This window comes from Diplotaxodon limnothrissa, linkage group LG15 (assembly GCF_057381915.1).
Source record: "Diplotaxodon limnothrissa isolate DT_005_m linkage group LG15, D_limnothrissa_male_GT1.1, whole genome shotgun sequence".
Taxonomy (NCBI): Eukaryota; Metazoa; Chordata; class Actinopteri; order Cichliformes; family Cichlidae; genus Diplotaxodon; species Diplotaxodon limnothrissa.
The window spans coordinates 11,722,810-11,737,409 of NC_140610.1; the positions used below are offsets into that span (position 1 = coordinate 11,722,810).

At 41.0% G+C, this 14,600-nt stretch overlaps 1 protein-coding gene across 4 annotated transcripts in view; it reads right to left on the bottom strand.

The window, feature by feature from the left end:
• Positions 1-594: 594 nt before the first annotated feature.
• The window catches only part of sash1a (SAM and SH3 domain containing 1a), a 170,271-nt gene continuing 156,265 nt past the window's right edge, over positions 595-14,600 (bottom strand). For all 4 annotated transcript variants that reach the window (XM_085371920.1, XM_085371919.1, XM_085371923.1 and 1 more), the window contains 7 exons: positions 14,202-14,371; positions 13,042-13,251; positions 10,849-10,999; positions 9,893-10,021; positions 4,859-5,877; positions 3,284-3,415; positions 595-2,900 (listed from right to left, as the gene is read on the bottom strand). In XM_085371920.1, coding sequence (XP_085228046.1) covers positions 2,640-2,900; positions 3,284-3,415; positions 4,859-5,877; positions 9,893-10,021; positions 10,849-10,999; positions 13,042-13,251; positions 14,202-14,371 — 2,072 coding nt within the window. In that variant the 3' untranslated portion in view covers positions 595-2,639. The remainder of the gene's footprint in view (positions 2,901-3,283; positions 3,416-4,858; positions 5,878-9,892; positions 10,022-10,848; positions 11,000-13,041; positions 13,252-14,201; positions 14,372-14,600) is intronic.

Genomic DNA, 14,600 nt, shown 5'->3' on the forward strand with positions numbered 1-14,600 from the left:
ATGATAACAGATCATCTCTTGCCTCTTTATTAGTTTTCTGTGGCACAAGCAAGTTCTCTAAAAACAAAATGCGCTCAGTACAGTGCAAGTCTTGGGTCTTTGGTTTTTTTAGGTTATTGTTTTAATATATATTTAAAACAGATCTCAACAGTCCAGCACACAGGCCCAAAGCCAGTGTATAGCTTACACATAGCTTTCCACTACTTTGCCTTTGTGGGTACAGCTGTATAGTTGCAATGAGCAGGCCACAGTCATTGCAAGAAACAGTTTATTATATTTCAGAATGACAAATAGTTATGGACATTGCTTTTGTTGTTTCAATACACAGGCAAATCTGTATGGACAATCATTAGGTAGATGAAAACCAAATAAAATTATTTGTACACATATTTTACAATACATACTGTCGCTCCTTACTGGCTAAAGCAATATGCATTACGCAGGAAGGTATTGCTATTCATATAATACAGCTAATTACAAGATGACATGAAAAAAAAAAAAAGCAAAAAATAAGTTATTTAAATATCAATTACATATACAGAATGTGCAACTTCTGCTAAGCATTTCATATATGTAATTAAGAATTTAGGTTGCAAAACAAACTGGAAGTGAGTAACTGGAACTCAGTTGAATTAAACTTGGCATTGGGAACTCAATACTACATTAAAATACCAGCATAACCCCTTTGAAACTCTTTACATTACCTGACAAAGTTGTCCATTAATGGACCTGTGAACAAAATGTAGCCAATTTTTGCCTATAAAACAGTTAGACCATCTAAAGTGCATTTACAGTGTCAGTATTTTCAATCTTTACAAAACACTTTTCGGGTCTTCTACTAACGACCCCCTCTCCTCACTTAGCCCAGAGCACCACTTTGATTGAGAGGAAAAAAGGCATCGTATATCCATCGATCCATCTGCCTGCCAAGTGCCCACTGCAAAACATAACCTCTAAATTTTGGAGTAACTGTTGTTCAGAATTTCGATTAATGAAATGAAGTAAGTCATCAGCTTGATTCTGGCTACAAAAGTTATAACTGTTAGAAATAAAAAGGGAGGGAGAGAAATAATATTTATTTGTTCAGTTTCATTTAGCGTGCGCAAACGAAAGACTAATGAGATTCTGGATAGTTTCAGTTGTGTTTTTGATCCCAAGATTCCCTCCCCCCTCAGGCCGACCTCGCTCAGCATTTCCCTGAATTTTAAAACTTGTTTTTCTGAACACGGAGGTCAGCTTTTCACCTGATGTGACAGCTTGCATCGACCATTCCTTTTAACTGTTTGACAACTCATACTAGCATTGATTTGAAGAAAAGAAAATACATCCCACACAGCTTATTGTTCTGCTATGATTTAAATTCCTCAACGCTGCAGCCATTGTCGACAGTCCAGTAAATTCGGGACCTGACAGCCCAGACGTCAGCTGTGTCTTCGTGCTTCCCGGTTCCATAACCCCTCTGTAACGCGTACAGTCAGTGTGTTTTAATATGGTCCAGAGATGTTCAGCAAGCAATGGTCATGCCTGTGGCAAGCCTGTGGTGTTGTGGTATTAGCCTGGCTTCACTGGAATGAACACTTCAATCACTTAGAAACATGTTCTGGGCTCCACATCCATGTATATCAGTGAAATGATCTAGTTGAGAATGCATGTATAATATGTATAGTATAGGATATATGCCACAGTTCAGTCTCAGTCTTTGTAGCTCCTCAATCATAATGGTAAGGCAACTTAAAAGGTCCGTTGACACACCAGGGAATGTATTATTTCAGCGAGAGGTGATTGTAAATTCTACAGCAAAACAGAGCTTTCTTTAAGACGTTATATAAGAGCAAAGTGCCCATCCAGGATATTGTTGTGAAAGGGTAAAGTATAAAATACAGAACTATAAAATGACAGGGTGGGCTCGAAGTAAGCCCGCAACGATCAAAATGCAAAACACAAATTTTAACACGAGTCATTTTGAAATTAAGATGTGCACTATGCTACAATATATAAGCATGACACAAAATAAGCCACCTCGAAGCCATTGTTTGGTGTGTGTATTTAGTCGATTAACAGTCCAGATATTAAATGTGTCGCGTCATCGTGAAACTATTAGTGGGAAGCAAACATCGAATTATGTCGCTTTGGCTGAGCTACTTCCTTAAATGACCCTCAGATTAAGTTGCCTCTGCCACACGACAGATGAAAAATGAAGCACTTATGAAATATGCAGAAAATAGTCTTTCTTGGTTTTCTTTTTAAAAAAAAAATCCATCCTTAAAAAAAAAAAAAACCCTGTGTGCTATCTTCCTTAAAGGCAGATCCAAGTCTTTATTTTAAGACTTTGGGAGATGTCTTCAGAATGGAAGTCATCCCACACAGTGAGTCTACAGTCTTTTTTGTCTTTTTTCTTTTAAAGGCATCTGATATCTTGTCTTGGCTGTTTGGAGGAACTCCTCGATGTCGTAAACATTTGGAAAAAAGACAGCGTGATAAAAGAGAAAGGAAAAAAAAAATCAGAGAGCAGGATATGTCTTTAACATGTGCGAGAAGAAACGCTGTAGTGCCGTGAGGGCCAATTTACCCAAGGCCACCTACTGACCACGAGATGGTGCGGATCAGTGAGTTGATGCGACTCGACTCCACCAGCATGATTACGACTGAACCTCTCTGTGTGCGTGGACCGATCGCGCCTCACAGATCAGGCGGCGGACGTGACGTTCGTCCCGCACCCCAGCTTCCCACGCACTGCTCTCGGTTAACAAGGCCACGCGGCTCAGCGTGTCAATCCCTGCTGTTGCCAGAGTTGTGGAGTACATGGGTAGGCCGATGGAGATGAGCCAATCGGAGACTGTGCTGATGTTTCCTAAGGTGGGAGGCTTTCGGCACATCTCCGTCAAACCTCCAGAGGGGATCTGAGTGACACAGTGGTTTAAAAATCATTAGTTTCACAGGATGATGGTGCATTTTGTAGGCAACTTTGGCCCGAAAGCTCTGTTTCTGAACAACTCATGAGGCTCTATTAACATCTTTAGTGCTTTTACTGTTGTTTCATAACAGTAATTACATAGCCATTCCCTTTATTATTTCCACATTTAGCTGGACCATTAGATAGCCAAACAACCGTAATTTGCACTTCACCCCAACAATGGCTTTTGGTCCTTCGAACTGACCAATTTTCCAGGCTTCATTGTTACATTTCAGAAAAGCCTCACAGCATTTATCTCACACTAAAATGCATAAAATTGCCCAAAAGTGGACTCTATCGAAACACTCAGGATAATTATTGTTCCCTTACAGCCATGCGGTGTTGTTTACGGAGCTCTTTGACTCTGAGCTGGTCTATGGTAGACGCCACGTCTTTGACTGGCTGCTCCAGATCCTCGGAGTAACGCTGTACCAGCGGGTGGGGGATGCCGCATCGGCCGTGCTGAAGGAGGAAAGTTGTGAGAAAGACATTGAATATGGCTAGGAGAGAACAACACTTTGAAACCACTTAAAGCTAGTATCATTAAACGCCTTCTAAAATCAATAAGCAAATGCGTTCCTGTTCTTTGAAACGTCTATTCTTTCATTTGACCTTTTAGACAGCTATTCATGCAAATCACCTCCTCCCCATTTCCAACATCAGTGTCATCCAAAAGTGTCCATCTGCTCCTTCACCAGGAATGTATGAACCCCTGGGTCCTGTCCTATTTCCTACCTTCATTCAAAACTTTGCTATGCTGCTCCATCAAATCGCAAAAGACTTTCATCTTCTTCCCCCCCCCTACAATCTCTACTAGCCATGCCCTAACGCCCTCCTTCACTGAAATCTGTAGATACTGATTCACTCATAATCTAAATCATTCATTAAGTTACCTAACTGACTTCTGACAGCCAGAGTGAAGCCTCAAGGCGCACTGGCACACGTTGCTAGTAAGACAACAATGCGCCTCTCATGTCTCTGCCAGTCCACTTATGACTAACAGGAATCCAGCAGAGCTCTGCTGTGGTCGAGGGCCCCACTTCTCACCTCATCACTTGATGCCTCTGTTTGCATATGTGTTGTTTTCTTGCCAGTGCTGGGGGCTCCAACATGTTCAAGGGGCCCAGCCTGGGGTCTGGCAAGAGCCAGGAGGTTTTATAACCCCGTCTGCCTTCAGTAAGATTCAGCCCATAAACTTAACAGTCTGAACCGCATCATAGTGAGACTCAAGCCACAGTCTTTCCTTCTCAGCTCCAGCATATTTATTATTGCGCATGCACACACACACACACACACACACACACACACACACACACACACACACACACACACACACACACACACACACACACACACACACACAAATAAATGCCTTTAGATATAAAACGGCATGCGCACACAATGAGAAACACACAGACTCTAGACTCTATTAGCGTCTATTTTTAAACCAAGTTCCAAAAGCAAGCTGCTCATGTTTTTGCCCTGAACACAAAATTATTTGGATCAGAGCTTCGGTAAAATTATGACTGAGTTAAGTTAGGCATGTTACAATGCTGAACCAAAAGACCCTGACGCCAGAAAAGTATGGCCTGAAGGTGGTTTGGATTTTTATAAATCAAATATTTTTCTTGAGCACTGAAAAGGATGCGATTCTTTTTAAAAACCAAATATCCTATCTGTGTGTGTACATCTATTTTTCAGCACAAAAACTTCTGCTTCAAGAACAAACAGTTACTGAAGGAAACCAGTTTTAAGCTTTTTAATGATTCAATGTTAAACTGTCACCCTTCATTTTAATGGTATCTGAACTGGTTATAAATTCATCTATCACCAGTGAAAGTAAAATGTAATTTGTAATGTAAAATATGAGGTAACTTTTCATGTTTTAGATGATGCTTAACTAACCTTGTCAGAGTAGGGCTCCTCGGTAAGATCAATGCCCTCACTCTGCAGCCGTTGCTCCAGGAGGGTAAAAAGATCAGGACCTATCTTGGTATGGGAAAGTTTCCTCGTAACAGCCATCTTGCCTCCAAGATCCGAGAGCCAGGGAGGGTGCACCGCTGGTGGAGTGCCGGATTCCTCGCCCATGGATGAGGCTGATGAGGTGGCACATGGACTGGCTGGAGTACTTGGGGTCTTGGGAGGCAGAGCAGGGGCACTCAGGCCAGGGCTGCGGATTATAGGGCTGCTGGGTTGAGAGCGATTGAAGGAGTGGGTAGGCGAGGCGGTAGGGGATGGCGAGGAGGGAAGGGAGAGAGGGGGGTGACGAAGGCCATTGGCTAGTCTCTCTCTAGATTTCTTTGCAGGTACAGGGGGAGGGATGGGAGGCTTTTTGGGGTGAGTCCGCATCACCCTCTCCCCACTAGCACTAGAATCAGGAGGACTTGGAGTGGGGCTGGAAAGGGGCTCTGGAGGGTTGGAGGACATTGATATTGGACAAGAAGAGCGTAGGCGAAGCTGTGAGGGTACTGGCGGCCTATCAGCCCTTCCTTTAGGACTAACCGTTGGAGTCCCATTTTGAGCTGGAGAAACGGCGTCTCTACAGGGCTTGATGGGGCTAGTTTTGCCTGATTTGGGTATTTCCTTACTAAGCTTAAGCTCCACACTGAGATCGTTCTTCTGCTCAAAGTTCTGCAGATCTCCCAGAGAGTGGGAGCGCTTCCAGGGTCCGGTGGGCTGCGGGGGACCATCAAGGTCCTCGCAGCTACGGCTGGCTGGGATTGGAGACCGTCTTTGGGCTTTTCGCAGCCCGAGCAGGTTGAAGCCCTTAAGGGAGGGCTTGATGAAGAAACTTTTTGGAAACTTTGTGCGCTGATTTTTGCTGTTCTGCTGAAGAGCCTCTGTAGAAAGAGTCATGGGCAGTGTTGGGTAATCTGGAGACTGGTGTCCTGCTGAAAAATGACTGGTTGCTTTCCTGCTTTTACCTGGAAAATAAAAAAAATTCTCTTAGCTTTGAACTCTAGATAGTTTCCAAGGTTTCTCCCTCTTTACAGTGAATACGTTTCTCACTCTTCCACTTCTCATGGAAAGACTTGCGCTAATATAAATACTCTATTCATGCAAATACCGTGCATGACTCAGCATGAGTGTTCTTTACTGTCTTGGCTGCCTTTCCTCCCAACTGTTTTACATTTTTATGTCTGTAAAAATTCAGCAGCTTGCACACTGCAGGACTCCAATTTGTCCATTTATTGCACCACAGACATTTGCTGTCCTCTGTGATGACTTTTTGCAAAAATGAAGAAAAATTTATTAGAGGAAAAAAATGAATTAACACCAATACTCACTTTCCTGTGGGTCTGAAAACTAAATAAAAAAATAAAACTGATAGAAACATCATATCCTTACAACATTAGCCAGTCAAAAGCAGACAGGGCTTCTAAAGATGAGATATGAAGATAAGTGTTCTGATTCATGAACTTTTGTTGGCACTATAGAAATAACCCCAAAGAAAGCTGCCTGAACGGGGGACTTCAAAAGCCTTGGAACAAAAGTATGAAGTAACTTACCATATATCCTTTGGTTTACAGAGCAAAATGGATGAATGAAATGGATGAGAGCCATATAGTGGAATGACAGGAAGGAGTTCAATAGATGAAATCCCAAGAAATGCTTCAACAGTTCTCATGTGTATCAGAAAAGTTTGTTGACTGACTACGAAGGTTAAAAAGGATGGTAAGCTATACCTTTAAATACATAATTGCATAATTATGCACATACCGTTGCATCACTCTTAATTACAATCTCTAAATTTAATTATTTCTTTAGTCAGGATACTATACTTTGCTGTGACAGCGGCACACAGATGGGAAACAGGTAACTGGCTGAACTCTGTTCTGTGACTAATTTAGCATCTTTCAGATTATAAATGAAATATAAGCTGAAAATGTGTTTGGGCATTCAGTCATTTTTGGGGGAAAATACCTTAATGGACTGCATTGATGCCCCCAAAAAGATTTGTTTAATAAAAAAAATACAGTTAAAAAAAGTTCTGTGTGCACTCATGATACACATACACACACACATTACATATTATAAATAATATTTTTAGCCAGCATTAATTAATGCATTAAAGGAGTATTTTAATAACCGAGTTATTTAATGATTGGAGGAAGATCTGCTGCATCTATACAGAGGAATCAGAATGTTAAAGAAGAGCAGACATTCAGGGCTCTACAGTGACGTTTTCCCCAAAATTATAAAGTTTAAATGACATCTGTTGGTTGGTTTTGAGTTATCTTCCATTATAAAAATTCATGCTGCCCTTTGCCAATACTCTAGATAAATAAATATTCAGAAATACTCATTAATATACAATAGCATATTAATGAATCTATTCTTTACGTTGGAAACATCCTTTAAAAGAAATGGAAGCCTTTCCCATTCCCTCTAATAGTAACTACTACCAAGTTTATTTTGATATAAAAAGTCATAAAATACCAGATAACATGCCGGATACTATTATTTACTCCTAAAAAGTATTCATTCACATTTTTCTCAAAATTTACCAGATTCAGATTTAATTGTTTTAATTACGGTACTTTGCAAAAGTCTTGAGCCGCCACTTTTATTTTTATATTTTGCCCTGAAGGAGCCAGACATTCTTATAGCTTTTAAAAATGGCCTTGAGCAATAGCTCTCCAGATTTTGGGGCATATTTTTTCTTTGGACATTGACTGCTTTTTCAATACCTGACCAGGTTCAGATTTTTTTTGAGTTTAGTGAGTCAGACGAGCACAAAAAGGCACCCGACTCAAAGCATGAACTAGTGTTGTGTCTACACATAACTGACAACTGAGAAAGAACCAATTTTAAACGGGCCTGTGTAAATGTTTTGCAGATTCAACAGGAACTTCAAAGATAAAAGTTTGATAGGCAGGAAATCAAATGTATCTCAGCATTGAATGCAGTGTGTCCTTAAAAATAAGGAAACCGGACAAGTGGAAGACACAAGAAGTGGTAGGCCCAAAAGAATATGTACAGCAGATGAATAGCATCTGAAACTCATGTCCTTAAGATATCCAGCAAAGACCCGACACAGGAACTAAGAGATGCATCAGGGATCTTGTCAAAAATGATGGAACTATGAATGGTTAAAAGTACTGTCAGGTTTAGGCAACAGCTTCATTTTTCAGCATTTTAGTGATTGCAAACACACCCAATGAAACGCTATCAATCATGGATTGGCATCCCCAGAGCCCAGACCTTAACATTACTGAAGCAGTGTGGGATCATCTTAACAAGACTGGAACAAAAGGCAGCGAACATCCAAAGAAGAGCTTTTAATGTCTTTCAAGAAGGCTGGAGAACTATTGAAGACTGACAGTAATGACAGGAACAGCTTGTCTAAGAGAGTTCAGGCTGTGTTTAAGAATAAAAGCAGCCATATCAAATTCACTTTAAAGCTTTTTAGAATTATATAAGGCAAAAACTGTATTTCCACATATGTTTGCACATATTTCTATAAATCACAGCATCTATTTCCTGGCAAAATATTTAAAACAAAAAACAAGCGTGTGGCTCAAAACTTTAGCACAGTATTGCATGTTGCATGAGAAAATATGAAAATCTAGTATCAGGTCTAAATCTTAAATTAATAATAATAATTGCATTAGATTACACAATACTAATAATACAAAATGACTACTTTTCCCTTACTGATTTGTACCGAGAGAACAGCTGTGGAGCCCTGAAAGCACAAGAAGAAATGCAGAGTGTTTACTAATTGTTAAGGAGCTAGTTTGTGAACAGCGTTTAGAGGCATGAAAGGAAAAACAGACAAAAAAGGCAAAACAGAAATCAAACAAGCAGCACCAGAGTCCTTTTTTAATCAGAGAAGTGGTTTTATTCCACAGCTTAAATCTCTACTCTTGCAGACTGCAAGAGTAGAGATTTAAGCTTTGCTTTGCTCTTCAGCCTTAACAACATATATGTACATAAAAGGGAAACCAGTAGTTACACTGGGGCCATACAGATACAGAAAAAAAGCAGTAATCGGTGAGTGTTTGAGCTGAAATACAGTCTTTTGCAGAGACCAGTCTCAACACGTACACAATCGATTGGAAAAATAAGACCCCAAACCTCTAAGAAAAACAACAAAACTGCACTATAGTTTGAAAATGTTTTCATCCACATCATTTTAGGCACATACTGTATATGACTGTGCAATATGGTCGCTATAAACAAAACAAATAAAACAATGAATCGGTGATGATAAGATGAGCTGCTAGCTGTGATCTGACATCTGACTGTTAAATATGTCTAAATTTCAATCGGCTGAGAGAATCAGCACTGCAAGAAAGCTCAAGCGTGCACTGGCAAACTACTCTGCAAGTTTATATCTGGATTAGAAACACTCAACAGAAATATTCTCTGAGCTCACAATCGTCTTCCTCGTATCCACCTACAGGCCTTGCGCCCACAGGTGAGACAGTTGGGAAGCAGAGTCCATGAGTGGGCAGTGATTTTGTTCTCTTCAGAACGGTTTTGTGCATTGGGGAGCGCGTCCCCCTCTGTGTTCCCAGTATTGTGGGGTGGACTAGGCTTAGTGGTCTGGGGCTTGGCTCCTTCTCAGTTACAACTGGACTTAGGCACTGATGATAAAGAATGCCTATAAGATGAAAAGAGTGGTGAAGAAAGTAGAGTGCAAGCACAGTAAAAGTGTCTGAAGTGAATAAGGGCTTTGTAAAGATTGGGGGAAGGTAAGGCAGATGGAAAGATGAGCTTTTAGGAAGATGCTAATTCAAAGGAGTGACATGGTCAGGGTGTTAAGATGCAGTGCAATACAAGTGATGGAGAGAGGTGAAGGTCCAGACAGGAAAAGGGCAAAGGAGTCACTGTGGTACTAGGACTAGAGTAGAACAAGAATAGGCCTTAGTTAGCCTAATACCCAGTGGGCTTTGGGTAATGGTGGCATAAACTAAGTAAAGCAAGCGTTACCATTCTCCAGGTTCTCATTGCTCTCGTAGCACCCAGAATCCCGTGGGGAGTCTCCCACTATGCTCCGACCCTCCAGCAGCAGCTTTTCCTGGGAACCTGACATTCCACTGCGCTCTGGATCGCTGCTACCTGCTCACAGAAAGTCACAGAAAGGCAAATGATTTCCTTGTACTTTAAAGTATTATTTTCTCATAATATATACATAATACATACAGTGGTCCCTCGCTATAACACAGTTCACCTTTCACTGTTTTGCTGATTTTTTTTTTGTGCAATTTTGAATGCCTTTTTTTTTTTTTAACAGCGCATTGTGTTCTGTGTCCTGATTGGCTGCAGACCATTGTCAATCAATCTCGTGCCGTGTCTCCTATACAGTACAGAATGCGTTCAGCTTGTCAAGTTTACATAAGTCTTCGATCGCTGGCAGTGCGACTCTGAAGTGCTGTAGTGTATGTTGTATTTAAGTTTTCTCCCCAACAAACAACAATGTCGACGAAATGTTTTGGTTTCATTCTATAATACTGGACTTATTTTTCTACGAAGGTTTGAACTTTCAGAGTGTTTAAGCAAGAGAGAAAAGTGTGAAAATGTTCATGTCTGTCTGAGAAAACTGTATAAAGTGTGTAGTGAGGGGTTTTACAGCCTTAAAACATCTATAATAATTGGCTACTTCGCGGATTTCACCTATCGCGGGTTATTTTTAGAACGTAACTCCCGCGATAAACGAGGGACCACTTTTTAGTCACTTCCTTCAGATTTCCCTTTCCCTGTTTGGCTCCTGTAATCTGCTGCTGCATAAATCTAAATTTATATTTCAGTTTGTCAGGTTTCCTTCACTGTTATCCTAAAAACTCTGGCACACAACAATATTTTGAGGTTACATGAAGATGTCCTTATATAAAAAAACCACAATCAAAAACATAAACTCATGGAAACAGTCTAAACGGTCTACTTACTGTCATACTCCTGCAGCAGCTCCACTGCAGTGAGCAGTACAGCTCTGTGCTGAGGATCGCTGATGTTCAGTTCATCCAAGTCCTCTTCTTCCAGCAACTTGAACGTGTCCAGGTCCTCGTAGCCATTGAACAAGAAAGTGGGCATGTAATCCTATTCAAGAGAAAGCAACAAGCTAAGCTCGAGGCTGTTTAAAGACCAAATAAAATAAATGCAGCAGACTAAAGAAAAATACACTGATCTCAGTCACACGACCAGGAGCAGAAGCATAAAATTCACCAGGTTAAAAAAACAAAAACAAAAAGAAGAACTTCTGTACAACAGATACTTTTCATCTGCTCATAATTTCCTGTCTCCATTTTTAAACTGCAGGGCAACATCTGAACTGCTATTTTGATATTTTTGGTGCCATGTAATCACATTACGCCACAGCTAATTCTGTTATGGCTGCTAATCTGTCGACACATTTTAATGTAGCACAACTTTTGAAATGGTGACAGATATATGAGGCCAAAAATAATAATAAACGAGCGAGCTAGCATCACCATCGTGGAGAACATGGCCACAGCTGGCTGTGACCAAAATGGCAAGCAAGATTTTGAAAAGGAAACCAACACACGTGGGAACAAGTGAGGGTTCAAAGAGTTTCATCAAAATACTTCTCAACCACAGATGTCAATGTATTACCCACCAACACAAACACACACTAAAGCAAGTCACTCAAACCACTGTGTTATCTGAAGTGACACAATGAAAGTTTTTTTGATTTTATTTTGGGATACACCCCGTGTGAGCGCAAAGTCCACTGACAGCAACACAGCGACCGCTTCCACTTTGAATATCGCTCGGTTCCACGCCTGTGCGACCCACACGTTTTTGTTGGACAAATATTGAGACCGTGTGTCATGAGCAAGACCATCAATTACAGCGCTGGAGTCCAGGGCAGAGAACTAGGTTGGTCTGTCCCGTTTCTGCTGGATGATGCGGGACTAAACAAAGGACCACCAACTAACACAAACACAGGCAGCTGGCTCCTCTCATTCACCAATTTTTTTGTGTTTTTGTGCCAGCTGAAATATGTAAACACGCTCCACATCCGAAGACTATTTGGCAGAGTCCACTGGTGGAAAACAACAGGGGTGAGGAGATTTACACTTCAGTTACAGAGAGGCCCTGTTGAAATCTGATTTTCCAGTGTAACCAAATGTTGGCCTAGAAGTTCCAAAAACACAAAGTAATACTACTACTTTGGCCTGTGACAGCTCAATTTTAGAATATTTAGTGCTTAGATAGCTTATCCTGCTGGGATGGATACTGCAACGGAGGAAAACCTGAGAAAGGCTGGAACTATAAAAGATTACTGAGGCATTCACTACAATTGATTTACATCTAGTATAAAACTGCCACTGAGGTAGCCAAAAATGATCTGAAGATAATGGATTATTTTGTCTTTTTTCCTTATTCACTAACCAACTTTCACTTTTTAGGTTTCTAGCTACTGGGCTCAAGATGACATGGCAGGCTAAAAGGCGAGATCGAGAAAAATGTTGAGCTTGAAGTTATTTCTCACGTTTTCTTTGCCATTTAAACCACCTGAAAAAATGAATGCACTGTGGTTGTATATCATGTATAACATCCGTTCCCCACTGCACAAATCTGGGAGGACATGAGCACTCTGATGCACTTATAAGAGCTAGATTCACAGCTTAGTAGCATTAATCTTTAATCTGCGGCTTGGCCACCAAATTGGAATGGGATGAAAGAGACAACACACAAAACTTCTCTCTCTATTTGGGGAAGTGAGGCCTGCTGGCTGCCCGGGTGGGAGGAAATGATATCACGCTCACAGTGATGTGTAGGTTTTGATGAAAGATGCGAACTATTTGTCGGGGTGTGGCAGTCACAGTGTGGGTGTTAATGTTTATGCGTCAGTGGCAAATCAAACATCCAAAGCTGTGCAGCCTGTAATTAGATATACTATATTTATCTCCGCTTGTCTGCAAATGTGCTTGAGATATTTGCCTAACACAATATTTTCATTTGCTTCAAAGCATTTGTTTGCTTTTACCGAAGTGCCAGATGGGTGGGCTTATTATCCAGTTAAGACAGCCGACTGATTGCAACCAGCGAACGTAACTTTTTACATTAAAGCCACTTCACTTTCAATACATGGCAAAATCTGGCTGGTAATGTACCTTGAGATCGATACGATCCAGTAGCTCCTCCACTGAAGTGGGTTTGGGTGGCCGGCCCTTCCTCCTCCTCCGAACTGGCCTTTTGGGCTTCTCCTCTTCTTCAGTCAGCACATCCACATAGATGAACTTGAAGGTGCCTACTTTGTTGTTCAGCAGGCCCATCCACGTTCCCATTGGAGGCTTGCTGATGATGTCAATCACATCCCCATGCTGGAGAAAAGATAAGTTAGCTGAGCATGACATTTTAAATTTGACCCTGAGGTTTCAAACCGCTTTGGCTGATAGAGGATTCAATGTCTCTGTGAGGGCAAGGAATATGCTGAAAGCCTATTATTACATCTGTAAATAGATTATAGTAGAAAAACTTTCAGAGTTACAAGGCAGCATACAGTATTGTGCAAAAGTCTTGAGCCATCCATCCATTGTGTGTTTTGTTCGTGCTCATTCTCATGCTGAAAATAGAGCAGATGCTTTTCTGATAAGTCAGAATAGGGCTGCAGTTTTCTGCGTGCATAATTCCATCAGTTGAGACATGATGCCAAGCACCGCCGGCTAAAATGCAGTCCCAAATCATCGCACCTTACAGATGTGCAGTGCCAGATCTTTGCTGGATTCTTTCCTATTTCTTAAAGAAACGACTTTCCGATACTGTTCATCTGCGCTAGATATTTTATTTAGTTTCACCATTTCTTGTGTCCTCCGCTTGAGGAATTTCCTCCAATTTTTTAGGGGAACACTGCACACCATGCCGGGTTATGCCAAGATAATAACGCTTTGAGAATCAGCTTGTTTGGGTAAAAATATTATTTTGTTATTATTACTGAGAGTCCGCTACAGAAATGGGAACACATTATGGGTTATTGTGACAGGCTGTTAGACTGGCTCATGCCTTGAGTTAGGAGCATTTTTATGCTCAGGTGATCGATAAGTCAGTGTTAAGTTGTAAAACAACCAACAATAACTAGACTAACACTGGACTCAAAAGGAGTGAAAAAAACAGCCGCTCATTCTGTCCAAAGAAACACCTTCAGACAATTTGGAGAACTACTGCTCAAGACCACTGTAAAAAATGAAAAGAAAATCTGGCTCCACAGTAGAAAAACAGAGATATGAAAGGTGGCTCAAAACTTTTGCACACTACTGTCAGTGTCCAATAATACCTTCAGTTTGAGGGAGTCCGTATCGTAGGGGCTAGGAGTGAAGTCTGTATGGACTCTGGCACGGCCACAGAATGGTCCTCTATAAGGAGGCTCCTCGTCATCGCCGTCCTCCGACTTCACGCTTTCTCTGTTACTGGTTGATGAGTCGGTGGTGCTCACCGTCTGACCACCTGAGCATAGAGAGGCAAAATAGTTAAAAGCTACAAAATAGTTGCCTATAAATCCATTACTAAACTTCTCGAAATAAAAGTGCAGGCCTTCCATTACACTCTACATCAATAACCATGACAATAGGTAACAGGTAGCTTTACTTTTTACAGTGATTGAAACTTTAAAACTGGGTTTTCATCACTTGTATTACAAACTATTGGGAAAAACAACACATTCCCTCTGATTCTG